Source organism: Artemia sp. Qi Xiang Cuo, chromosome 14 (genome assembly GCF_049724085.1).
Source record: "Artemia sp. Qi Xiang Cuo chromosome 14, ASM4972408v1, whole genome shotgun sequence".
Lineage (NCBI taxonomy): Eukaryota > Metazoa > Arthropoda > Branchiopoda > Anostraca > Artemiidae > Artemia > Artemia sp. Qi Xiang Cuo.
The window spans coordinates 42525633-42552793 of NC_142807.1; the positions used below are offsets into that span (position 1 = coordinate 42525633).

A 27161-nucleotide genomic window follows, 5' to 3' on the forward strand; every position below is an offset into this window, starting at 1 on the left:
AACAGAGGTAACAGTACCACACAGGAAAGAATCAGGCCCTAGTGAGCTACTAACACACATCTGAAAAAGTAGTTGCGAATGGCTAATCAACTTGGGAGAATCGATTCTTAAATGTTCAACACAAATTCCATCCAAATCAACAGACTTAGATTTTAGTTTTTAATGCTTTTCACAACAGACTCATCACTAATAGGGACAATATCTGTCTGGCGTAGTCTACGCGGAATAAATGAATCAAGCAGTCTGTAGAACCCCGAATGTGATGCAGAATGTACTATACGGAAATCCGTTGAGTAAAGACTAACCCCTGAATCACAGGGAATTAACTTGGGCGAAGCAATTAGGGGTTGCTTGATAAAAGTCACCACTTTACTCCAGTGACAAGTATTTTTCAAAAAGTCGGTAACCTTATCTGGGAAAGTCTGCAAGTAAGATTTGAATTCAGATTTTTTTTTTTTTAATATTAAATACATGACCCGAAGTGGGGCGGCCACACGTATTCCATATCCGAAGCCACATTTTTGCCCGATTTTTAACAATTTTTAACTGAGGGTCATATTTCCATAAAGAACTTCTAGTTTTCGAATGAATGCGCGAAACAGGGACAGCAATGGGCTCGGCTTGTTTGAGGCAGGCAACCATCTGAGAATAGTAAAAATTAAGTTGTGATGGAGCATTAGGCGAGAGGACACTGGTACAAAGTAAATGGTAAGGAACTGTCACAGATGAGAGCAGAGTTGCCAAAGTACAGATATATAATGTCCAGTTAGCTTCATTCCATTCACGCTTATCATACCATTTCGTGCCCCGAACAGAAGATTAACACTGATTCAGGCCAGAAGAATGCGAAACAGAGACGGTAAAAGAGAGGGGGACCTCGACACTCGAGCATATCACACCAGCCGAGCAAACACAGTGGTCTATATTAGACACACATCCACTATTATGAATATACGAAAAATCTGCACTCTTAGCTACTATCTGATATCCATCTGGCAAAGACTGAAGCACAAGATCAGACCGAGTTGACTCTCTATTTATGTTACAACTTAGGTCTCCCACTATGATCTACTTATAGCTATGACTTTCAATATTCCGAAAGAAATTCTTCAGAGAAGACACAATTTTTGTGAATTTATTAAGTGACTAAACCGTTTTTTTATCATGAGGTAGGTAAGTATTGATAATCACTAGATCTGCAATTCGAAGGGCAATAAAATTATCGCAAGAGTGTATGCACTGGGGAGAGAAGCACGAAAGTCTATTACACACAATACATGCAAGCCCTACGGAAGGTCTGCCCTCGTCCGTCTGGCACTAGTTGTATAAACTAGATGTTCATCACTTCTGTTTAGTGAGCTGACACTTACAGCCGGCAAAAGATGTTCCTGTAGGAACACGATGTCAAAATCGATCATTTCCTGATTTATTGAATAATCTTTGTCTTTGGTGCCATTTATGTTAAAAGAACACACAGAAAACGCTACTGTTCCAGTCATTTCTTATTCGAGGCACGCTTAGCTATGGCACTGCGGATTACGCGGCACTTTAGACTGAATACAACATGACCTTCACCACATAGCGCACACTTCGGTTCGGCCAAACATGGTGCATCTTTTGTCGATAAATGCATACCGCTGCAGCGGGAACAGCGGGGAGGGCTGGTGCAATTGGCCTTCATATGATCAGGTGATTGACACTTATAACAGCAACGGGGAGGACGGAGGCACTCAAATACTCGGAAAATTTCATATTCTACCTTAAGTCCGAAACGAAGTGCATTTGTAAGTCCAACAGCATCGTCGAAGAATATCTTAACAGTCAAGGACTGCCCGATGCGCTTAGCGTCTACAACTCCTTCACGCCCCACGAACAAACTGACGTCATAAGCTAGCGGTATGCCTTTAAGTATTCCAATGGGTTTCCGCTCTTGAAGTTTTGCATCGCACTTCAGAAAATTAGGTACCGCATCACAACAGTCCTTTGCAGGAACTGGGTCAATCTGCACTAAAAGTTTACTACCCGACGGCTTGATAGAATGAATGGCATGGTGTCAAGTAATTTGGTTAATGGAATCTTGACGTTTCACAGGATTGTCAAGCTTGGGAGAAACTCAAGAGATCACTACAGTAGTAGTGGATTTGTTTATATTTGGCTTAAACGAGGCACTGGGCAAGGAAGGAAAATTCAGATCATAAGATGTCACTTTTTCGTTTATCTGCTTAAGGGCTCGGTCGAGGGAGCTAATCTTAATGACTAACCTGGAGTAAGCTACTGCGGGGATAATCGGCACTTCAGTAGGTGAGACAATGACAAAAATTGGCAGCAGGTTATTATCAGAGTCACATTGACGCAACAAGTCCAAAATATCTTTCAAATTTCTCTGGGAAGCTAGATCACCCTGGCGCTTTGGAACAGATTTATTCGGATCTGCTATTCCCCAAAACTCCGCTTTGGCGTCTTTAATGACTTTATCATCAAAAAATTCCAGTGCATGATTAATTATCGTCACATCATCGAGTCCTTCACAATAATTTGATTGGAGAAAATTTAGAACAGGTGAATATACATATTCCACTAATATCTTGCTCACGTTACAGCAATAACATTATATATGAACTACACAGAAAGAATGCTGACGAGATACAGCTAACAAAACCTGTGGGAAGTGCGGGTACCCAAATCGCCTTTCCCCAGCACTTTAAGGATCAATATCCGGCCGGTACCGATACGGCTCTTGTGTTTGTTCCCGCTCTCTTCTGCACAGGCTGTCACTAATCAGCGAAAAAATTATGAAACTTTGGCTATTAAACTATATTATTAGCCAAATAATCCTTTTTCTTTCTTTCCTTTTTTCTTTCCCTTCTTTCCTTCCTTTTTTTTCCCTTAAAAATTTGAAATTTATTGCTACCGTATTAATAATCCAAACAAGCAATTAGTCCATATCAATAAGTTTACATTAGATTATAATCCGTAGCAGAAATAATCCTGTGAAATAATCCTCAAGGTTACTGAACATATTAAAATATATCAATATATCAATCAAAATTTTGAGATAGCCGTTTTGTTCAACGTAATTGATTTACAAATAGAAATTATGTTTTTAAGGAGGAAACTCCCCTCACAGCCCTCTGGGCAAGGATTGTAAGTTGTGCCCTGGGGACATATAAGGTTTTTGTAGAAAGCTTTGTCGTAGAAACTTCAAAAAGGGAATTCAAAGGGGCATTGCCCTTTTTAATAGTCGAAAGTGATTGGAGGGCAACTAACCCCCCTCTATCACCCACCTTTTCCCCAAACACATCAAATCGAAATTTTGAGATAGCCATTTTGTTCAACGTAGCTGAAAGGTCTGGAAATTATGTCTTTTAGAATGACAAACCTCCCCCATAGTCCTCAGGACAAGGGTTGTAAGTTATACGCTTGTGGCATATAAGGTTTTTATAGAAAGTTTTGTCGTAGAAACTTCAGAAAGGGCTCATTTGGTTGGAAATTGAAAGGGTTAGTGCCCTTTTTAATAGTCGAAACTGAATGGAGAGCAACTAACCCCCCTCTCACGCCCACCATTTCCCCAAACACATTCAATCAAATTTTTGAGATATCCATTTGGTTCAACGTAGATGAAAGTTCTGAGAATTATGTATTTGAGGATGACGACCCCCCCCTGGGCCCCCAGGGCAGAGGTTGTAATCTATGCACTGGGGGCATATAATGTTTTTATAGATTGCGTTGTCGTAGAAAATCCAAAAGGGGCTCATTCAATTTGAAATTGAAAGGGCTAGTGCCCTTTTTAATAGTCGAAAATGATTGGTGGGTAACTAACCCCCCTCTCACACCCACAATTTCCCCAAACAGATCCACTCGAAATTTTCAGATAGCCATTTTGTTCAACGTAGTTCGAAGTTCTGGAAATTAGGCCTTTGAGGTTGACACTCCCCCCAGAACCCTCAAGGCTAAGGTTGTATGTTATGCCCTGGGGGCATATAAGGTTTTTATTGAAATCTTTGTCGTAGAAACTTGGAAAAGGGGTCATTAAAAGGGATAGTTTAAAGGGGAAATTCAAAGGGCGAGTGCCCTTTTTAATAGTCAAAAGTGATTGGAGGGCAACTAACCCTGCTCTCACGGTTTTTCTGGCATGTTTATTTTTTATACAATTTAAATAAAACACGTTACAGTCAGCATAACTAAAATAAAAAATTCCAGTTTTCGAACCTTTTTAATAGTCTAAAGTGATTGGAAGGCATCTAACGCCCCTTTCACGCCCACCATTTCCCCAAACACATCCAATTAAAATTTTGAGACATACATTTTGTTCAACGTAGTTCTGGAAATTAGTTGTTTGCCAGCGTTGTCGTAGAAACCTCAAAAGGGACTCATTCAATTGTGAATTGAGAGGGCTAGTGCCCTTCTTAATAGTCAAGAGTGATCGGAGATGGAATGCCCCCCTCCCCACGCCCATCATTTCCTTAAACACTTCCGATCATCATTTTGATATAGTCATTTTGTTGAACGTAGTTGAAGGATCCATAAATTATGTTTTTGAGTATGACAACCCCCTCACAGACCTCAGGGCTAAGGTTGTAAGTTATGCCCTGGGTGAATATATTGTTTGTTAGAATGTGTTGTCGTAAAAACTTCAAAACTCGCTCTTTCGCTTGGAAATTGAAAGGGTTATTGCCCTTTTTTATAGTCGAAAGTAATCGGAGGGAGAATCAACCCCCCCCTCCCACATGCCCAACATTTCCCCAAACATTTACGATTAACATTTTGATATTCCCGTTTTGTTCAACGTAGTTGAAAGGTCTGGAAATTTTGTCTTTGAGGATGAGAACCCACTCCCCATAGGCCTCAGGACAAGGGTCATAAGTTATGCCCTTAGGGCATATAAGGTTCTTATAGAAAGTTTTGTCGTCGCTGCTTCAAAAAGGGCTCATTCGATTGGAAATTGATAGACTAGTGCCTTTTTTATTAGTCGAAAGTCATCAGAGGGCAAATTTAGATATAGCCATTTTGTTCAGCCCATCAGAAAGGTCTGGAAATTATGTCTTTGAGGATAACAAATCGCCCCAGCCCTAAGGGCGAGGTTGTAAGTTATGCCTTGGGTACATATAGGGTTTTTATAGAAAGTGTGGTCATATAAACTTCGGAGGGGGCTCAGTGGATAGGTAATCAGATGCTCTAGTGCTCTTTTTAAGAGTCACCGTGATAACAGGCCAGGTATCCCGTCCAGCCTACACACACGTCGTATTGTCCCAAAATGTGTCTAACAGAGATAGCCATTCTATTCAAAATAGTCTAAATATCATATAACAAGGCTTTTGGGGTTGTAATAAACCCCAGAGATTAGGAGTAAGGGTTATAAGTTAAGCCCAGGGGTTATTTAAGGTTTTTATGGAAGGGATGGTTGTTTAAGTTCAGAAGAGGCTCAGTCTTTCTCCCTGAAAAAGACTATGTCAATATAAAAACGAACAGAAATTAATCAAAAAAGCTTTTTGCACAAAATAAGTTTTTCAACAAAAAAGTAAAGAGCTCCATTAAGCCAAAAATGAAAAAAAAATAGACTCAAATAATTTACCAAACATACAACTACCACAAATCAGTATCAACAAATAAATGAAACCCAAAACAAACAGAAACTAAAATAAATCAAACTCAAAACGAGCAGAAATTAAGCTGATGTATATTAAACTGACAATGCAAATTTTTTTCAGTAAATTTGCTTGAATTTTTTTCAGTAAAGTACAAATTATATTCTGGGTTTAGAAACCATAGGGCTTAGAACCCTACTCAGATTAATTTCTGCTCCTTTTGAGTTTGACTTATTATTTCTGTTTGTTTTGGTTTCATTTATTTATTGATACTGATTTGTGGTAGTTGCATGCTTGTATGTTTGGTAGATTATTTGATTTTATTTTTTTCATTTTTGGTTTAATGGAGTTCTTATTTTTTTTTTTTTTTAAAAACTTACTTTGTGCAAAAATTTTTTTGATTTTATACAAAAAAAATTGATTGGTATTTATTTGCGACAGCCAATGACACCAATTCAGAAAAATTTGGAGGTGGACAAGAACAGGGACTTCCTGTTTTTAATGAAGATACAAAAAAAGGCAATTTTCAAAATCTAGCAGGTAGCAATTCAGACTTTTTTTTTTCGATTTTTTTAATGCAGAAACAAAAATATATTGTTCAAAATTTAGGGAAAGGTTATAGCGCAACTGTCCTGCCCCCCCCCCTAATTGAGTCCCCCGGTGACGCCTTAAACTGAGAAAAAATTTGTTTTCTCCGGTTGGATTAAACTTACAAAGAATGTAGACTGGACCGTGGGAGGTCCATGCGAACAAAGCGTTTCGAAAAAAAAAATGCTAGCTGTAACAATTCTTGACGCAAGAATATCCGAAAAAGAAAGGCTTTTTTTTAATTGGCTTGAAACTTACTTTGCACGTAGACAGGGACAAGAGGACCTTGATGAGGACAAGAAAATACGGAAAATTTGTTGAAACCTGCAAGAGGCCCATTTTTTTCTCCACTTGGCGTGCAGCTTGCAGAGCATGTAAACTGAGCAAAACGAGAAAAGAAGATAATTTATTTCGAAAAAACGCGTTTTTATCGATTCATTATGGCTCAAATCGGGCCCATATTTTTTTCTGGTATCTTTCAAGATACGTAGACTGGAGCAAAGCCACTTCAGTAAGAACAAAATCTTTGGAACAAAAATTCAGTTTTATCGACTTGTGACACCAAAAAATGGATTTTCTTTTTCAATGATCAGCTTGAAACTTATAGGACAAACAAATCCTCAATGAAGACAGCAAATTTTGAAAACAATTCTTGTTGTATAAATTTATCTGTTTGGATAGGATTTTTAAAGAGATTAAAAGAGGACTCTTTTATGAATGACCTAGATATGCATTTATTTAAATACGCTAACAGTTACAAAAGAAACCAAACATGATAAGATTCTCTTAATAAAATGATGGATTAATATAAATTTATGTTAAAGGGCTTCTACAGAATAGAGTTCAGAATGGCTTCGGGTGCATAGAAGACAAAGAATTGCAAAGAGTAGTAATCCATATGATTAAAATTTCCCTCCTTTTTCAACCTGGAATCTGTAGTCAAAATCCTGTTGGCAATCATTGCCCATAGCTATGGCTTATCGAGTGTTTTGACTACATATTAAAAATTTGTCAAATACTAGCTGACAAATCTTGTTAAAAATACACTGGGCATGGCAAAACCAGGCCCAGTGTGTCCGGTAAAGAAGGATCAGGAACTAATTAAAGAAACTTCCTCCAAAATAAATTTCTCAAAGTAAAAGAAATAATACAAGCAAAGAGCAGTTTTAAAATATAAAATGAGAAAAATAAAATTACATAATAATTAGTCAAACATAAAACAAATAGAAATTACTATGAATGAATAAATGAACCTTAAAATGGGCAGAAATTAATTTGAATAATTACATCAAACCTAGAATTACGGATATTACAATGGATGAATAAATGAAGCCTATATTACACATAAAATTCAAATGACTGATCAAGTCAAACTTAGAAACAACAGAAGTTACCGCAAATAGAATGAGATTACCACTTCTTTAGTCTTATTTACAACAAATTTTCATCAATACTTTCTTCCTTTCAAACATGCTTGTTTCACATGTGTAAAAAATAGATTCATTAATTATTTATTAATTAGCTAATTTAAATATCCTTTCAAAAATTTCAAAAGATCGCTTTAGAATTAACAACATTCGTCTCAAGGGTTTTATTTAGACTCTAATTTCTTATATTTTGAGTTGAATGAAACAATATGAAAAGTTCCCAGAAAAAAAGTTTCCTTTCAAAATAGTAGAATTGAATTAAAAGTCACAAATTTAATTATTCTAAGAGCTACTTTTTCTTTCCTGTAAACCTGATTAGTATCCTGATTTTCCAATATTGTTGTGTTAATATTTTGACAAATAAAATGATACTTTAAAAAATGCTAATTGCTTTCAAGAAAAATAGATGACTGCCTAACCTTTGTTAGGCTTAAGGGTGCGGTAATCTTGCTCTTATTTATGGCAATTTCTGTTCGTTTTTAAGTTTCGACCTTGTTTTTCAGTTTAATTTCCGGTCGTTTCAATTGTTATCCAAAGTGGTACCTGTTATTTTTTAAGTTAAACATGATTATTTATTTTCTTTGTGTTCGTAATAGGTTTCATTTATTGTAGATTTTGTTCAATTCAAGCTTGACATATTATATGATTTTATTCCTGTCTGTCTTAGGTTGCAATAATGTTCTTTCCTTTTCTTCGGGAAATGCTTTTTAAAAGTTTCTAATATTAGTATATAAGAAACCAATTGGCTAAGCTAAGCATTCAGTCTCAAGTAGTTATTTTACTTTTAAGAGAGCAAAGGCGTTGCTCTAACCTTTCAATGCATTTGACAGGTTGCAACATCACGTTCAATTGTGGAAAATTCCTTAATATTAAAAGAAATTATGACAGTTCATGCGGTGTTACTGTTCTAAAAAGGCATTATTTTCGTTAATTTGTTCTTCTGTCTACATCCATTCCTTTTCAACTTCACAAATAAATAAAAAATTGGGTCAACAAAATGCTCAACTAATACAATATACTTAGTTTTCAGTAAAGCAGAGGTGTTACTTTACCCTTTAGGGGTGTTAAACTCTACTTATTGTAATTTGTCTTACTTTAAGTTTTGCCTTTGGTATATTTTAATTTCTGCTTGTTTTAAGTATCAGTTCTTCGTTTACAGCAATATACATATCTTATATAAACTGACAGTGATTGTTTTTAGTTTTAAATTCGCTATTTATTTTTCATGGTTTACTTCTTTCCCATTATTATTCAGGAAACGTACATTATATTAAAACTACGGAAATTTTCTAAAAATATCTAACAGGCAAGGTTGCCACATAACAACATCTTTGAGTCCTTGACAAGAGTTTGTATCCCAAAAATAGTGATTTTAGATGTTTGGTAAATTTGCGGTTTTTAACATAATTTAGCTAGGATGAAAGAATACACATCACCTGATGCCTTTTTGTATAGCCTAATTTTTCATAATTCAGCAATCACTTCTGGTGGGAATCACATTTTGAGCCCTTAAAAGACTTAAAATAGACTATAGTAACCAATATTTTAAAACATGTTAAAATACACTGGCTAGCGCTACAAAATTGTCATTTGTAACTAATTTAGGAATGGTAATTATTATTGTCATTGGTCTGAATAGTAAAATGTTATGATGAAAACAAATTTTCAGAATTTCTTAAAAAGAGCAAGAAACCCCTCAAAAGTAACATCAGTTTTTCTGTGATGTTAGTTTCGTGGGGTTTAAGGCTGTTTTCAAAAATTCCTACAAATTTGTTTTCGCAATAACATCTTACTATTAACACTGATAAAAACCATAATTACTATTCCTGAATCAACTACAAAAGGTTATTTTTTCTCATAAGGTAGTTTTTCTTAGAAACATTTTTTTTAAATATTTAGTAATTAAGAAGTGTTTTTCTTTTGGGGCCCTATAAAGGGCTCAAAATGTAATATCCCTCAGAAGTGATTATTGAACTATGAAAGAGAATAAAAAGCATCAAGTGATTTATTCACTTTCCTCCTAGCTAAATTATGGTGAAAACTGCAAATTTACCGACGGTTTTGATTTCCTAACTCTAAAAAACGTACACCTAAGACAGTAGGAGGTCTCTTTGTTCCAGGTTTTCTGCATGTTTAGTTTTTAATTATTAATTCCAATATTTGTCATTTTGTTAGCCAGTTTGGGGGGGAGGAGTTTCAAGATCCCGGGTCCCAGCCGTAAGATTTGAGGCAGTACCCCCTCCCCCCAGACAGAGACATTCTAACTAACATACCTTCCCCCAGTCCTCCCTAACCCTAAGACAATAGGTGAGTGCTTAAGACAAATTCTATTCATGGCATATCAACGAAATAATAAGGATAGGCTTTTAACTACTGGCTGTTTCTGGAGAAGGGAAGTTTATTGGTTGGTCTATTGTAATTTATTCTATTTGAAGATATAGATAACGCTTGATTGATGATCTGTGTTGCCAGGTTGGGCTATTTCCCGCCTATTGGGCTATTAAATTTTCAGCTTCGCGGGAATGATTACCCCTTCACTTGTGCCGTCATAAAATTGACTAGCACTTTACTGAAAGGAAAAAAATGGAATAAAGGTTATTCTCTCACTGCTAGAAAAAAAACACTCAACGGGCAGTACCTATTATCAATTATCATCCCTGAGCCTATTTAGTATAATTATCTGGTAAATTGAAAGATCTTAAGCCGAAGTGGCCAGCCATGACAAAAAACCAACAAAGAGAAAAATCTCAGTGAAAAAAAAACTACAAACGAGACTGCGGCCAGTGGAGAGAAAAGAAACGACAAATGCAAAACCACGCGGATATTTTGCCTGTTTCTCTGGTGTTCTCACTGAAGTAACTCTATAATAGCATCTTTTCCCTACGTGGATCAGTTTGCGCCAATTTGTATATATATATATATATATATATATATATATATATATATATATATATATATATATATATATATATATATATATATATATTTTTGGTGGTGGTTTAATTGGTTTTTTAGTTTTAGCTTGTTTTTTTTTTTATCTTGTTCCTCTTCTGTTTCTTTCGTGCTGAAGACGCCTTGTTTGGATACAGGCAAAACATCCGCGTGTTCTGCATTTGTCGTTTCTTTTCTCTCCACTGGCCGCAGTCTCGCTTGTTGTTTTTTTTTTTTTTTACTGAGATTCTTCTCTTTGTTGGTTTTTTATCTGGTAAATTCACCAGTGTATATTAAAAGCTTGGAACAAACCAGTGCAGAAGTGAATTTTCTGTTTTTTACTATGCATTCTTTTAAGTTTATATAATACTATTTTTCAAAAAGATTATGGTAGATAAACTGGAGTGGTTTCTTTGCCTAGTTCTTGAAACTGTTTCCATATAGTTCTTCAAAATGTATGGGAACATATTTATTTTCATATTTGGAGATAATCAGGGAATATCAGTGGATAACGTTTCTTCTGTTCTTCTTGCTTCAGTGCAAGAAGAACAAAGGAATGAACTTTTATTTATTTAATCTATTTAATCTATGTTATTCAACAAATGATGAGAAAAAATAAAGCATTGGTAATATTCTAGATGAGAGGTTTTTTGCTGTCTTAAAAAATCCTTGCATTGGGAGATTGAAATTTTCAGGAGTGAATTTAGAGCATTCACTGCCACAAAGGTGTTTTCTAGCTCTTGTCTTTACTCATTTCTTAGTTTCAGGGCTTAAAAAATTGCATGGAAGACATGTCTATATACCTGTCTTAACTTAGGAAATAATTTTGTTTTCAGTCTGCTTTTCCTTGATTCTAGGTGTAAAGAACACAACACTAATGATTTGACTTCAAATTTTGTTCCCTTTATGATTTATTTGAAATTTATAAGCTTATTGCGTTTCTTTTTTTGTATTTTCTTCCGCTGGATAGGCAGTTGCAATTATGGAATTTTGCTCAATAGTGCTTATTGAAACCTATTAAATTAATCATTTGCTTATTGTGCGTCAAAGCTCAATATGCTGCAATTCATTCTTTTCTGTATAGAAAATTCCTTGAGTATTTACCTATCAAGATAAATTGAAAATCTTCCTGTTGGAACCTTTTTTAACAGGTGCTATGGAGCTGCAAGATTTTAATTTATATATATTTTTTTTCATTTCAATTATAATTTTTGATACAATAGGAGCGACCTAGGCGCATAAAAAGGGAAAGGTAGACCGCTAGAATTGATCATTTGTTACAATTTTGAAATTACTCATGTAAAATTAGTTTTGGTGTCCAAACGGCATACAGTAGAGGATAATAACTGCACTCACTCATTAACTAATTGCAAGTGATTACAAAACCTTGTATTGAGGACTATTTTCCGAATGCTTTAAAAACTTGTAAATAAGGATTTAGTACTGTAGTGGGGCTTTAAACAATTTCATTTGAGCAGTTGATCTGTCTCTGGAATTTTTATTTTTGTAGCACAAAGTTGGTACAAAATACAATAAGGTATGTATGCAATATACTAAGTGTGTAAAGGACAATACGCCTTTTTGTTTTTATATATTTTTTGCTTTCAGTAAAGCAATAGTCAGTTTTACGACGGCATACGTTTAGGGGTGGTAATTTTTGTTCGTTCACAGAGAGATAGATATTTATTTCGAGAAATTACTATCACAAGCCCTGAAGGGCCGAATTCGAATTTCGAAGTCCATAAAAAAACAAACAAGCAAGAAAATCATAACAAAAGCACAACAACTAAAAATTGGCAACCAATGCAAGAAAATAAAAATAAATAAATAATTAAATATCGGAATGCTGTATTATTCCTTTGTCACTTATATTAAAAACTGCAAAATGGCAACTAGTTAAAAAGATAAAAACTGAAAAAATAAATAATATACACATTAACAAATATTTAAAAAACAACATAAAAAGGAGATAGGGAACAAAAAAAAGAGTATAAAGAAAAACGAGCTGTTTCACAGGGCTCTTATTTTGCTTTTGACCAACTCTTATGTGTTCATCATTTGAAATACCGATTGTATTTTCCCTTCGCTTTACCCATAATAGAGCTGTAATAACTGTAATAAGGCATAATAAGGTTACAATAGCGTTCGCTATTTTTGGGCTCGTGATTGCGCAGGTTTGGGCAAAACGTTCTGCCAAAAACCTGGCAACTATCAATTCGATTGCTTTTAAAATAAAATCACATTGCTCTAGGATTCCAAATCTATTTTGTAGCCTAGGAGGTAAGACTATTCAGAAATTTCACAACAAGATTTGGATACCTAATATTTTTGAAAATTAATTATGTTTTGTAGGAGATGACAAAAAAATAATTTAGCCCATCTTTTGATTTCAAAGTTCTTTTCAATTGCTTTTAGGCTATACAAATGTTTCCTTTTTTTGAAAATTACATTCATTTTGTATTATTAACGGACTGTCAATAAATAATAAGCAGTCAATATATACGAAATCATATTATTGAGTTAGGACTAAAGTGAATACACCATTCGATGCCTCTTTTTATGCTGATTACAAATATAATAAGTATTTCTATCGGAAATTAATTTCAGCCCCCCCCCCTATATATGCCCATTCAGGGTTTGGTTCGGTTGGGTTAGGTTAGGTATAGCCTATATAGGGGGGGGCTGAAATTCATTTCCAATAGAAATGCTTATTATATTCTTAATCAGCATAAAAAAAAAGGCATCGAATGGTGTATTCACTTTAGTCCTAACTCAATAATATGATTTCATATATATTGACCTAATAAGCACTTAAAACTATGGCAAAACACACAAAATGTAACTTTCTAGAAAGCACTCTTTTTATGGATACTTTAAAAAGAAAACTGTAGGTAGGCCCTAATAGCAAGACAATTGTAGGCTACCATTTGGCTTCTCAATCAGTAGTCATTCTAAAAATAGCTGTTGTTACCAGGGCAATGCCCCCCCCCCCCCCTAATAAGGCCAGATATATGCTCTAGACTAGGCTATACTAAAAACTTCAAAACATTCTTATAGCAATACAAATCTTACATTTTAAGGTACAAAGATTCTTATTAGTCAGACTTTGGTAATTTTTACCAAATCATATTATTGACTTACAAATAAAGTGAATATACCACTCAAGGCCTTTTTTAATGCTCTTTCCAAATGTAATAATTGTTTTTGTCAGAAATGGATAATCATTTTTGTTGGAAATAAATTTTACCCCCACCTCTATATACCAATTCAAGGTGTATATTTGCACATTAAGGGGGTGGGGGTAAAGTTCAAACTTGCCTCCTATTTACATCAGAAGTAAAATTTGCCCCCCCCTAATGTGCAAATATATACCTGAATTGATATATATAGGGGTGGGGGAAAAATTTGTTTCTGACATAAATGATTATTATATTTGGAAAGAGCATAAAAAAGGCATTGAGTGATATATTCACTTTATTTGTAAGCCAATTATATGATTTGGTAAAAATTTATGATGAATTTTTCCCCCACTGATATATATATACCAATTCAGGGTATATATTTGCACAATAGGGGGTGGGGGCAAATTCTATTTCTCATGTAAATGGGAGGTAAGTTTAAACTCCCCCCCCCATAATGTGCAAATATATACCCTGAATTGGTATATAGGGTTGGGGGTAAAATTCATTTCCAACAGAAATGATTATTATATTTGAAAAGAGCATAAAAAAAGGTATTGAGTGGTATAATCACTTTATTCATAAGTCAATAATATAATTTGGTAAAAATTTACCCAGACTTTTATGTATCCTTCCATTTTATTTCCATAGATGGCTGTGAAACAAATTATAAAAATATCCAATGAATAACCTAAGTTGAGTGTATTAAGGGTTAGTCAGAGCCTTGAAGGAGAAAAGGGGGAAAACAGAGGGCAGAGGATGGAAAATTAAAATGAAGTAATTTTTTTAACTATTTGCTATCTACATGAATTTGGTTACATATTTCTATTTGATATGGGTTCTAAATTGCTTGTCAAGTGCTGTTAAATTATGCAGGTTGTTATCAAAAGTGTTCAAGGTAATAACCATGACATCTTAGTGGATATTAAAGGCTATTATAGTAAGGGTAGGGCCCAGGGGTACCATTTGGGAGGGGAATTACCCCCATAAATTTTGAAAACCCTTTTTTGTATTTTCATTAAAAATTTTGAAAAATCTTTGCATCCACTTCCCACACTTTTGTAATTAGTGAGACTATAATATTTTGTAATAGTGAGACTGTTAAGACTGATGTAAAGTGTTTCTCAATTCCTTTTCTTTGGCTTGATAGATGAGTTTAGTTAAATATTAATGGAAGCAGAGGTCACAAAATGATATTTTACTCTACCATTGGCAAGGGCTTGCACTTGATTAATAGTGACATTACACACTGAAGTTAATTAGAAATTTGCTCAAGATGGTAACCAAAACACAACCTAAGCAAATCCATTGGTTAAATGACTAATAGACATCTTTTTTTTAATTATAATTACTACTACTACTAACACCTCACTGCAGCACAAAGCTGCCTGAGGCCAACACAGCTATGCACACCCCTCCTCCATCCCAATCTATTCAAGCCTCCATCTTTACACCCTCCCAGGAAGTTCCCATTTCATTTTAATCATTCTTTATGACATCCTCCCACCCCAACTGTGGACAACCTGCTTTACATTTAGCCCTAGATGGTTGGTGAAAAAGGACAATCTTTGGTAATCTGTCATCCTTCATCTGCAGAAAGTGCTCTAGCCCTGTCAACATTTCTCTTATTATAGTCCTAGAAAGTAGGATTGAACCACACTTTTCATACAGCCTACTGTTTGAAATATGGTCAGTCAGCCAGGTACCTAGGCTGACTTTTTTTAACTGTGAAAAAACACCTTGAGCCTTGGCTATTCTACCATTAACATCTTCACTGCTCTCACTGTCTTTACTAATAATACTATCTAGGTAAGGGAAGCTGTACACCTGATCAATCTTTTTTGTTACCCAATGTCACCTTTTCATTTTCACTTATTCCTAGCCTTAGTGACTTAGTTTTCTTAACGTTTATTCTCAAACCTATTCTAGCATTTTGAACTTGCAAAACCTCTAAAAGTTCATTCATTTTGCTCACACTTTTATCTAGGATGCATAATTCATCAGCATAATCTAAGTCCAGGAGAGTTTTTCCTCCCGATTTGATTCTGGGGTCTCCCATTGTCTGTCCTGTGCTTCTTAAGACAAAATCCATCAAAATGATCCATATAAAGGGGGATAGAACACAACCCTGCTTAACTCTTGATTTAATGCAAAACTAGCTGCTAACCTTATTTCCTACCTTAACCTCAGTAGTGTTATTCTCATGCATAGCAATAATCACTTTAATGTATTTGTCTGGTATCAAGGAGGCACTTTTGTGCCTCTATAAAGAGGTGACCCACCACAATGTTAAGCGATTTCTGGTCCTAGCGGTCGCAGAGAGACAGCAGTGATCGCATTTTGTAGCCCAAGCTCCAACTAAGAAACGTGCAAAATTTCATCCCCCCCTCTGACTTTATCTTCATGGGTAAAAGTGGGCCGGAAGTTTCAACCCTCCAACCACAGCCCCCCTTTAACGTTGTCCGATTGGGCTGAAATTTAGAGGTTAAGCTTTCCTAGGGTCCGGGAGCTTACCCTTGAAATTTCAGCTCGATCCGATCACTCCTTCCCTGTTTTCCAAAAAACAAATATAGCCACTTAAAGTTCATTTCTCTTTTTTTTTATCAGCCACGCCTACAGGCCACAGTTGGCAACGGCCTCGACGCCTCGACCCCCTCCTCAACGCCTCGCTCTTTACGTTAAAGTTTTTGTTGTTTAAAAAAAAGAGTTGTGAGAAAGTCAAACTTTAGCTTAAAGAGCGAGGTGTTGAGGAGGGCACAGCCCCTTTCATATACAGAAGCGGGGGTTTGGGGGCGGCAGCCCCCCAACTGCACCTCCTAATCCCCGTACGTTTTAAGGTTCGAACTTGTGACTCAGCCTCTTTAACTCTTTAGAAAACGTAGTTTTTTTTCAAATAATCAAACAGTTCGTGGTAACGAACTGTAAGTAAGGAGCGACCCGGCTCAATGGTAACCGAAACTCTAGAAAACAGGTTTTTGATACCAATAGATATATCAAAAGAATTAGATTGCAATGCTGATTTTAAATATATAACTTTCATCAAGTTGAGTGCTACCCATAAAAATTTACGCGCCTGAGAAAATTTGGCTGATTTTCAAAAAAAGGGAGAAAGACCCCCTAAAAGCAATAGGACCTTAATGAGAATCACACCATCATATTCAGCGTATCATAGAACCCTACTGTAGAGGTTTCAAGCTCCTATCTACAAAAATGTAGAATTTTCCATTTTTTGCCGGAAGAAAAGATCAAGGATGCGTGTTTTTTTTTTCCAGGGGTGATTGTATTGACCCAATGGTCCTAGAATATTGTAGGATGACTCATTCGAACAGAAATTAAAAGTTCTAGTGCCCTTTTTAAGTGACCAAAAAATGGAGGGCAACTAGGCCCTCTCCCACGCTTATTTTTTTCCCAAAGTCACCCGATCAAAATTTTGAGAGATTCATTTTGTTCAGCATGGTCGAAAATATGATAAATATGTCTTTTAGGATTATTTAATCCCCCGAAGTATCCAGAGGGAGGACTAAAAGTTCTGAACTTTACCCAATGTTAACATATATTATTGGTTATTGGAAAGTATACAGAAGTTTTCAGGAGGTTTTTTTTCTGGTAGTGGGAGGGAAGGATGGGTCGGGGGTTATGTTGGAGGATCTGTTCATTAAGGAAGTTTTCTTGGGGGAAGGGAAATTGCCATGAAGGGGGCGCCGGACTTGCCAGCATTATTTATTGGTTATTGGGAAGTATACAACCATTTTCAGGAAGAATTATTTATGGAGGGGGGGCTAGAGGAGGGGGTTACTCTGGAGAATAGGTCCTGGGAGGATGGTTCTTGGGGGTAAGGGACATGTCTATGAAGGGGGCCTGGATTTCCAAGCATTATTTAAAAAACGATCAGAAATTAAATAAAAAAAACCAAGTTTTTTCAACTGAAATGTAAGAAGGAATATTAGAACTTAAAACAAACAGAAATTATAACTTATGTGAGGAGGTTCTCCCCCAAGTCAATACCTCGCTCTTTACGCTACAGTTTTTTTAGTGCTTTCAAAAGAGCTATCTATTCTAATTAAACGTCCTTTGTGATTCAGGGGTTTGTGAATCCAAATTTTTTCTAACTTTTAACGTAAAGAGCGTGGTATTGACTAAGGGGAGAACCCCCTCATATACGTAATAACATATACGTAATAAAAAAAAAAACAATAAAAAAACAAGCGATACGGCTCACTAGTAATCAAAACTTTTAAAAACGGAATTTTGATGTCAATAAATGTATCAAAAGAATGTGTTTATAATGCTGATTCTAAATATATAAATTTTATTAAGTTTAGTATTACTCATCAAAGGCTACGAGTCTGAGAAAATTTACTCGATTTTTTAAAGAGGGGGGAAACATCCCCTACAAGTGAAAGAATTTTAATGAAAATCACACCGTCAGATTCAGCGTATCAGAAAACCCTATTACATAGGTTTCAAGCTCATATCTGCAAAAATCTGCAACTTTGTATTTTTTGCCAGAAGAAAAATATACGAATATAGAAGTTAGTTACGTAAGTTAATTTGTAAAGACATCCATTTAGCAAAAGAAAAGTAAAATTTTTATGCAAATAAAAGCTGCATTAACTAAATAACGATCAGAAATTAAATAAAAAAAACAAGTTTTTTAAACTGAAAGTAAGGAGCTACATTGAAACTTAAAACGAACAGAAATTACTCCGTATACGAAAGGGGCTGTCCCCTCCTCAACGCCTCGCTCTTTACGCTTAAGTTTTACTCTGTCTCACAACTTTATTTTTTAAAACAATAAAAAACTTTAGCGTAAAGAGTGAGGCGTTGAGGAGGGGACAGCCCCTTTCATATACGGAATAATTTCTGTTCGTTTTAAGTTTTAATGTTGCTCCTTACTTTCAGTTTAAAAAACTTGTTTTTTTTATTTAATACCATACAAGGATAAGACCTTTACGAAAGCTTTTCTATCTACAGAATTGAACTCTTGCTCATAATCTATAAAACTGAGGACCAAATGTGTTTGATAACTCAGGCACTTCTCATATTTTAATTTAAGAGTGAAAATTTGATTAACACATCCTCTACCTTTTCTAAAACTGCACTGTTTTTCTCTTAAAACTTTGTCTACAGCATCTCAGTCTAAAAAGTATCATATTACTAAGTAATTTGAACAAATAAACTTTCAAATGGGGATAAATCCATTTATTTAGACAGTGAAAAAAAACAGGTACAAAAGTCCTGATATTTGAGTCACATATACAGTGACCTTCTTTAGTAGAAATACTAAAATAATAAAATTGAGACTTGCATATTTATATGCAACAAAATAAATAACCTTTTGGGTCACTCATAAAATAATGAACTTCTGGATTATTCACTAGATGATTTTCAGAGAGAGTTCATTGACAAAGTTTATTCAAAGTTCTTAATGTAAATTCTCTTCTTTAATCTTGCCCAAATGTAAACAAATTTCCAATGAAAGTGCCAAAATCTTCCGTGTCTTCTAATTGCAAACCAAATGTTGAGTTTATAGATCTTTACTGGGTTGGTCTCACTTCCCCATGTGCACGACGTATTTTCGACATAACACCTTGAATTCGGTGTTGTTTTCTTAGACCACACTGCCGTTCTAAGACGAACAAATAAACTTTCAAATGGGGATAAATCAATTTATTTAGACAGTGAAAAAAAAAAACAGGTACAAAAGTCCAGATATTCCGATCACATATGCAGCAATCTTCTTCATTGGATATACTAAATTCATAAAATTGAAACTGGTATATCTACACCCAAAAAAATAAATAACTTTTCAGGTCATTCACAAAATAATGAACTTCCGGATTATTCACTAGATTATTTTCAGAGAGAGTTCATTGACAAAGTTCTTGATGTAAATTTTCTTCTGTAATCTTGCCAAAATGTAAAACAAATTTTCAATGAATGTGGTAAAGCCTTCCGTGTCTTCTAATTGCAAACCAAATGTTGAGTTTATAGATGTTTACTGGGTTGGTCTCATTTCCCCATACATACGACGTATTTTCGACCTAAAACCTTTAAATTAGGTGTTGTTCTCTTAGACCACACTGCCGTTCTAAGACAAACAAGTAAACTTTCAAATGGGGATAAATTCATTTATTTAGACAGTGAAAAAACAGGTACAAAAGATCAGATATTTTGGTCTGGACTTTTGTACAGACCAACTGAAGTACTGAAGCAACCGTCTTCAGTAGAAACAGTAAAATAATAAAATTGAAACTACCATATTTATATACAACGAAATAAATGCTAAACAAAAAAACAACACCTAATTTAAAGGTTTTATGTCGAAAATACGTCGTATAGCCTATATGGGAAAATGAGACCAACCCAGTAAACATCTATAAAATCAACATTTGGTTTGCAATTAGAAGACACGGAAGGCTTGGCCACTTTCATTGGAAATTTGTTTTACTTTTAGGCAAGATTAAAAAAGGAAACTTACATCAAGGACTTTGAATGAACTTTGTCAATGAACTTTCTTTGAAAATAATCTAATTAATAATCTGGAAGTCAATTATTTTGTGAATAACCCAAAAAGTTATTTATTTTGTTGTGTATAAATATGCTAGTTTCAATTTTATTATTTTAGTGTTTCTACTGAAGATGGTTGCTGTATGTGTGACCGAAATATCTGGGCTTTTGTTACCTGTTTTTTCACTGTCTAAATAAATGGATTTATCCCCATTTGAAAGTTTATTTGTTTCTCTTAGAACGGCAATGTGGTCTAAGAAAACAACACATAATTTAAAGGTGTTATGTCGAAAATACATCGTATGTATGGGGAAATGAGACCAACCCAGTAAACATCTTTAAACTCAACATTTGGTTTGCAATTAGAAGACACAGAAGGCTTTGCCACTTTCATTGGAAATTTGTTTTACATTTGGGCAAAATTATTTTGTGAATGACCCAAAAAGCTATTTATTTTGTTGTATATAAATATGCTAGTTTCAGTTTTATTATTTTAGTATTTCTACTGAAGACGGTTGCTGTATATGTGACCAAAATATCTGGACTTTTGTACTTGTTTTTTCACTGTCTAAATAAATGGATTTATCCCCATTTGAAAGGTTATTTGTTCATCTTAGAATGGCAGTGTGGTCTAAGAAAACAACCCCTAATTTAAAGGTGTTATGTCGAAAATACTAAGTAATTTGCTATCTACAGAGACCAGACTAATGTCTTGATAATTACCACACTCACTCTTATCACCTTTTTATACAGTGGTTTAATTAGGATTTCCCTAAAATTGCTATGTACTTCTCCTTTTTCAAAAATCATGTTCATAATCTTCATTAATGTATTTCTAACCTCAGAGCCACTATATTTAAAAAACTCATTTACCACACTATCAGCACCTTGAGCCTTATTATTTTTTTCCTTTTAACTTTTCAACTTATATAACTTTTTCATTTTCCTCTATATCTTTTCCTGCAACTCTATCTTGGTTTAGCATATTCTCAGAATGTTCTGTCCACCTCTCTTTAACTCTTTCTTTAGCACTAATTTTGGCCCCATTCCTATTTTTAACTAGGACAGGTCCAGATTGACTACTCCCTCTCAATTTATTAACATGCCACTATAATATTTTACTTTTATGCTGTCTTGCTGCATTTTTCAGATCCTTTGCAATTTTATCCATGGCCTCCGCTTCATACTTCCTTAGTTTATATTTTAATGCTTTCTCCACTTTCTTTACATTTCTTTTGTTTTCATATGATCTATCACTCAGATAGTTCTTGTACAAGCACCTTCTCCTCTCTATTAAACATAAAACTTTTTCACAAATATTCTTAGCTGCGGTCTTAACTTTCATCCCTAAGACAGCATCAGCAACTTCACAAATTGTTTTCCTAAAATTATTCCATCCATCTTCCATGTTGTCAAATTTTAAACTTTCTAGTTTAGTATTCAACTAGTCCTATAAATTTTATGTTAAATTCTCATCCTGGAGTCTACCAACATCATAACTTCCCAGAAGGTAGTTACCTTTCCAATATTTAAGCTTTAAATTAACCCTAGACACTACCAGATGATGATATTTACTTTTAGCATCAATAACAACACTTCTATATACCCTAATATCTTGTATAGATCTTGCCAGTCTTCAGTTTACAATAACATAATCAGTAAGGTTTGCTGTCTTACCATCATGTAATACCATGTTAACTTATGGGCCATTTTATGACAAAATACTATAGTAGTTATAACTAGATTGCTATACCTACAAAATTGCAACAGTCTTTGGCCATTACTGTTTTCCTTTCCTACACAGAATTTACCTATGCTAGGATACCATCTATCCCTATTTCTACTGATCTAGGCGTTAAAATCCCCTAATAAAAACACCATATTTCTACCTGGAACCCTGTCTATTTGCTCCTGTAACTGAATGAACTAAAAATAAAAAAAAACTGAAGAGAGCCCTTGCTTCATTACCTCATAAAGTTCAGGCAAGACGCACAGAACCTTTGTGAGATGATGTAGCTCTCCCCAAATTTTTATATATTCCTTGTGGTTTTTGATTCAACGTTCAATGGGCTTTTAATCAAGTTTGATTGCTATTGGTCTCTTTGTTTAGTAGTTGCAACTGTTTTGCTGAAGATGGCTATTGTATGCCCAAACATCTGCTTAGGTTGTGTTTTTGTCACTGTTTTCTGAAAATTCTTCATTAACTTATTGTATTTTGTGCACCAGCACTGGAGATTCTAAAGATTTGCAAATTCTACATTAACAATACTACCATCTGAGTTCTTATTGCTCTAACATATTTTTTTGTTAGTGAGCCACCTAGCACCAGCCCCAATACAGTGTGGAATCCCTTTTATTCAGTAAAACTTATGGTCTGTGCCTGTCATCCCAGTTGTTACTTACAATTCCTTATTAGCTTGTGAAAACATAATTTTTACACAATGAACATTTGCTAATAATATCTGAGCCACCTGTTGGAGACATAGTCAAATGTAGGAGCAGCTATAATATTGACAGTGCATTATTTGGTGAGTTGGGCAATGTTTAACTTTCAAGCATAATTTAAGATTGACTGGTCTGAGTAAAGATTCAAAGCAAATTTTTTTTTAAATTGAAAATATGGAAGGACAGTGATTTCCCTCTTATTAGGCTGATTCTGACAACAGATACACAGGCATACAGGCATAGTATTAGTGTAAACTATTTTGGGACAAATTAGTGTTGGGATAGGTTTTTCAAGCCAAGTTGTTGCTTTTTTCAATTTTCAGCTTCCATAGCATTGGTGTGCTGCATGCCTCTTTCTTGGTAATATTTTCAATCATTTATAAAAATCTTGTTTAGTAGCTGCATTCTATATTGAAAATCTGTTGAAATACATGAATTAAAACTTCAGAAATGAATTTAAAGCCCAAAATAATTCCTGAGAATATGTTTTCAAAAATCCTGCATGACTCAAGATTTGAACAGGGTGTTGCATGGTCTTTTTTAAAACCTGCAATAGATACGTTTTGATTTTGGACATTATTTTAATATTAGCCTCAGATGTGTAATCAGAAAGCTCATATATTCATATCAACCAATTTTGTTGGAAACCAAACTCCATTTGTGATTTAGATCAGTCATACTATAATCTGATTCTAAAAGATTCTGTAAATTAAAGGTTTAATCAGTGAAAACCGTTCCCTATGGATTCCCTCAAAGATCATGAGTTCAAAGATTTATAACGTGTCTATACATGTAAAGTGGATGTGGTAGGGGAGGAGCATTGCAGGGGGTGCATGTTCCAGAACACCATAAGAAGGAAACTCATCCTGATAAAAATTGCCCTTGAACAATTTCTTTGGAAAACTAACCCCTTAGAAAACTCAGTCCCAGAAAACGTACCCTAGGAAAATCTCTCTTGTAAAGAAAACTAACCTCCAAAAACATCCTGCTGAAAAAATACACCCCAAGGAAAACTTGCCTTCATGAAAATTAGCTGCCTGAAATATTCCCCCAAGATTTGTGCAAAATTTCACCAAACAACCTAACTGGAACAAGTCCAGATGGACTTCTTCATCTCAGTTTCTTAACATGCCAATGTAATATTTTACTATTATTCTGTCTGGTGGCATCTTTCAGATCCTCAGTAATTTTATCCATACTGAAATCTTGTTATCATATTATGCCATACTATAATCATATTATAACCCATTTAAAACCACCTTATATGTTTACTGTAATACTTCCTGTAACATGATCTATATGAAAGTTAATTCAGTAGGGGAATAGTTCCAGTTCTTTTGTTTGATAAGTTAGTTAAAGTAGCTTTCGTTTTTGTTTGTGTTTAATTTGCAGCGCTTAAGTATGGCACTAGGCATGTGCACTCTTTTTCCCAGATTATATATTTATTTGTGTTTAAATAAAAGTGTTCTGATCTTATCCTCCCAAACACACCTCCTGCTACTTTGGAAACTGTTTTCCTACAGTTATTTCATCCATTTTGAAATTTTGATCTGATGCTGGACGGGGTGGCTGTGACTTGGAGTGTTTTAGGGATGGCATGTTAATCTCTGTTTGGTTTAGTCCCGTCAAAGGAGCACTAGAACTTGAAATTTGTGATCAAATGAGGTCTTCCTTGAGTTTCTACCGCCATCCATTCTTTGGGGCTACATACCATCATCCTTTCTATATGGACGGTCTTACCCAGCCTGCATCTGGGTGAAAAGAAAAAAAAATTGAGAGACTATGTCCCTCTTCACAAAGTCAATACAGTTGTATTGACTGATTTGAAACTGGCGACCCTTATTTGGGCATTAAATGTGTGCAAAGAAATATATTTGTAACTATTATTTGTAAGATGATTATCCAATTGGTAAGCCAGGTAACATACAAATCCAAGTTCACACAACTTAGACTGCTTCTCAACTCATGCTATAATTTGGAAATTCTGCAAATAACTCTACTAATTTACTTTTGTATAGTGAAAATTCAGAGACTTGCTGTTTGATATAAAAACACATAACTAATGGCACTAAGCCATACTGATGTGAAAATAGTAAAAACGTTTTTATGCAATCATTTTTTTTCTCTTGAAGGTAGTATCTTAGCTTTTAGGTTTGGGTAATATTTTAAAATGCCACACACACTCACTTGAACAAGCAAACACAGAAATATCACTGAAATACTTAGCACCATCTGTTCACTTATGCTAACCATTCAAATTTATTTTTAGCATCGTTCTTGTTTTTGAATACCAGTCTAAAGAGCATTAAAAAGTAGTTTTTGTCTCTGACTTTCAATGTATGAACGTTTGCAGTGGCATACATCAATCTAATGCAACTGATTGTGATGGCGCTGCTTTGGAGTCAGATATGAAAGCAATCTTAAAATTAACAGTTAACAAATTACATGCTATTCATATCTGCATTATTGTAAGGGAATTTTTGCAAACATTACAAACGTTGTGAGATACTAAAAATATGCTGTAAAACAAATATCATAATATCAAATGTCTCTAAAGCTGTGGTATAGAGACAACTTATATGAAACATTGATAATCCTCATCCACAGCTTTTCCTATTTGATAGTTTTTGATAGATGTTTGTTGCATTCTCTAACTAAACGAAATTTTCCAGGGAGTGGGCTTAGTCGGAAAAGGATGGATTTATCACTTTGTAATCTCTTACAAACCCTTAGCGGTTGAATTTCCTTTAATTCACTTTTGCTTCTGTATATCATAAGCCATTTTCTAAATTTGCTGTATGTTCTGTATGTTTTATTTGCTATATGTTTTGCTAGAAAAGGATCCCATGTTTTTTAAACGTTTATTTTCGCGTTTTTTTGTTAAACTCATTTTTTTTTTTAACCTTGAAAACTATAGGTTGAACCAGATGGAGTTGAGCTATGTGGTGGTCACTTGTGTAGGTTTCAGTTGCGTAGGCACCATTATGATTTTCAGTTACCTTCAACTGTGCTACATTTGTGATGAAATTTGAGCATTATGCTTGCATACTTTGGGTATTCAATTTTAATAAAATAAAGGTAAAGGATACGGCATTGGACTTTACAGTCGCTATTGGCGGTCCTGATCTCCCTTTAATGGTCCTTCAGCTAGGAAGTGCAATGGGGGGTTGGGGGCCAGCCATCCTGCGCTTTCGCACATCCTTCCTGTTTACCCTCCCCAGATTTCTCCAGGTACCCATTTAGACATGGGTCGACTCTGGTTGATCTTACAGTGTCATGCCCAGGGCCGTATCCAGGATTTTTTTTTTCAGGGGGGATTATAAAAAAACGCACAAAAAATTTGTTTATATTCATTTTTGTTACATTTTTACGAGTCGGACAAACATTTGGGGGGGGGGGGTGTTCAAACCCCCTAACCTGTACTGGATACAGCCTTGGTTGTGCCATTGACCCCTGATCTAAACCGAATAACCAGCACCACTTGGCTAGCATGCTAACCACTTGACTTTTCAATTATAATGCCTTTAATTTATTCTATGTGTGACAATTGTTTTTGAGTGGGGAAGTTTTCAGACACAAAGAAGGCATTACTAGCATAACTCATTGTCCATATAGGCGTAAATACAAGTTAATTTTGATAGCCTTTGCAATAGTAAAGCAATATCTCATTCAGATTACAAGAGCTTTAGTAATGACGTATCTATGGTGTTTACCCAGTTTTACCCAGCTGTGTTAACAGTGAAATAATTCAAATCGTTTTTAGTATTCATGTTTATTTTTTCTAACTCTTTTTACAATCTATATGTGCTTTTTTAAATTTGTAATTCATTTTAGGTTTTCTGCAAGTGACCTCACTGAAGATGAAGACCAACAGCCAGTTCCAATACAGCCACAAAACAACCCAAGGCCGCCACCTCAAGCTGTACCCCAGCAAGGAGGACAAACTAGTAGACCATCCTCAGCTGGCCCACCTGAAATGTCTCTTTCTTTTAAACCGTCAAGTGTAAAGACCCCAAGTGCTCCAACTTCCCCTTTGAAGTCAAAGTAATTCTTTTTTACTTCTATTGGTTAGAATTGAAGAAAATCTAAGATATGCAAATAATATTAATTAACTGATCAATCTCTTAGACTTTAGCTATAACATGATGGGATTCAAGATGGCTTCAGCCCTTTAGAAGGTCAAAAATCATGCACATTTTCAATCAATTTGTTTGAATAATATCCCCCTATGCATCCATCCGAAGTTCAATAGTAAAACTATTATTAAAAGTTGTTGCAAAATTTCGTCCAAGTGTAAATAACAAGCCAAAATCCTGATTCTCAAGCAGAAAAACCAAAAAAAACAAAACTCTACAAATATTCCTTTTATTAAGCAATAAGTAAAACAATGTCAATTAAAAACTAACAGAAACTAGTTAAATTTGATTTCCTAAAACAATGTTTTTCAAAGAAAAGTAAAGAGCCACATGAAATAAAAACGAACAGAAATCACTGTC

General features: G+C 34.8%; 1 protein-coding gene across 1 annotated transcript in view; it reads left to right on the forward strand.

The window, feature by feature from the left end:
- Positions 1 to 27161, forward strand: part of Syn (synapsin) — a 186546-nt gene that overhangs the window by 8450 nt on the left and 150935 nt on the right. Inside the window, exon 3 of the mRNA XM_089100068.1 lies at positions 26500 to 26709. Coding sequence (XP_088956194.1) covers positions 26642 to 26709 — 68 coding nt within the window. The 5' untranslated portion in view covers positions 26500 to 26641. The remainder of the gene's footprint in view (positions 1 to 26499; positions 26710 to 27161) is intronic.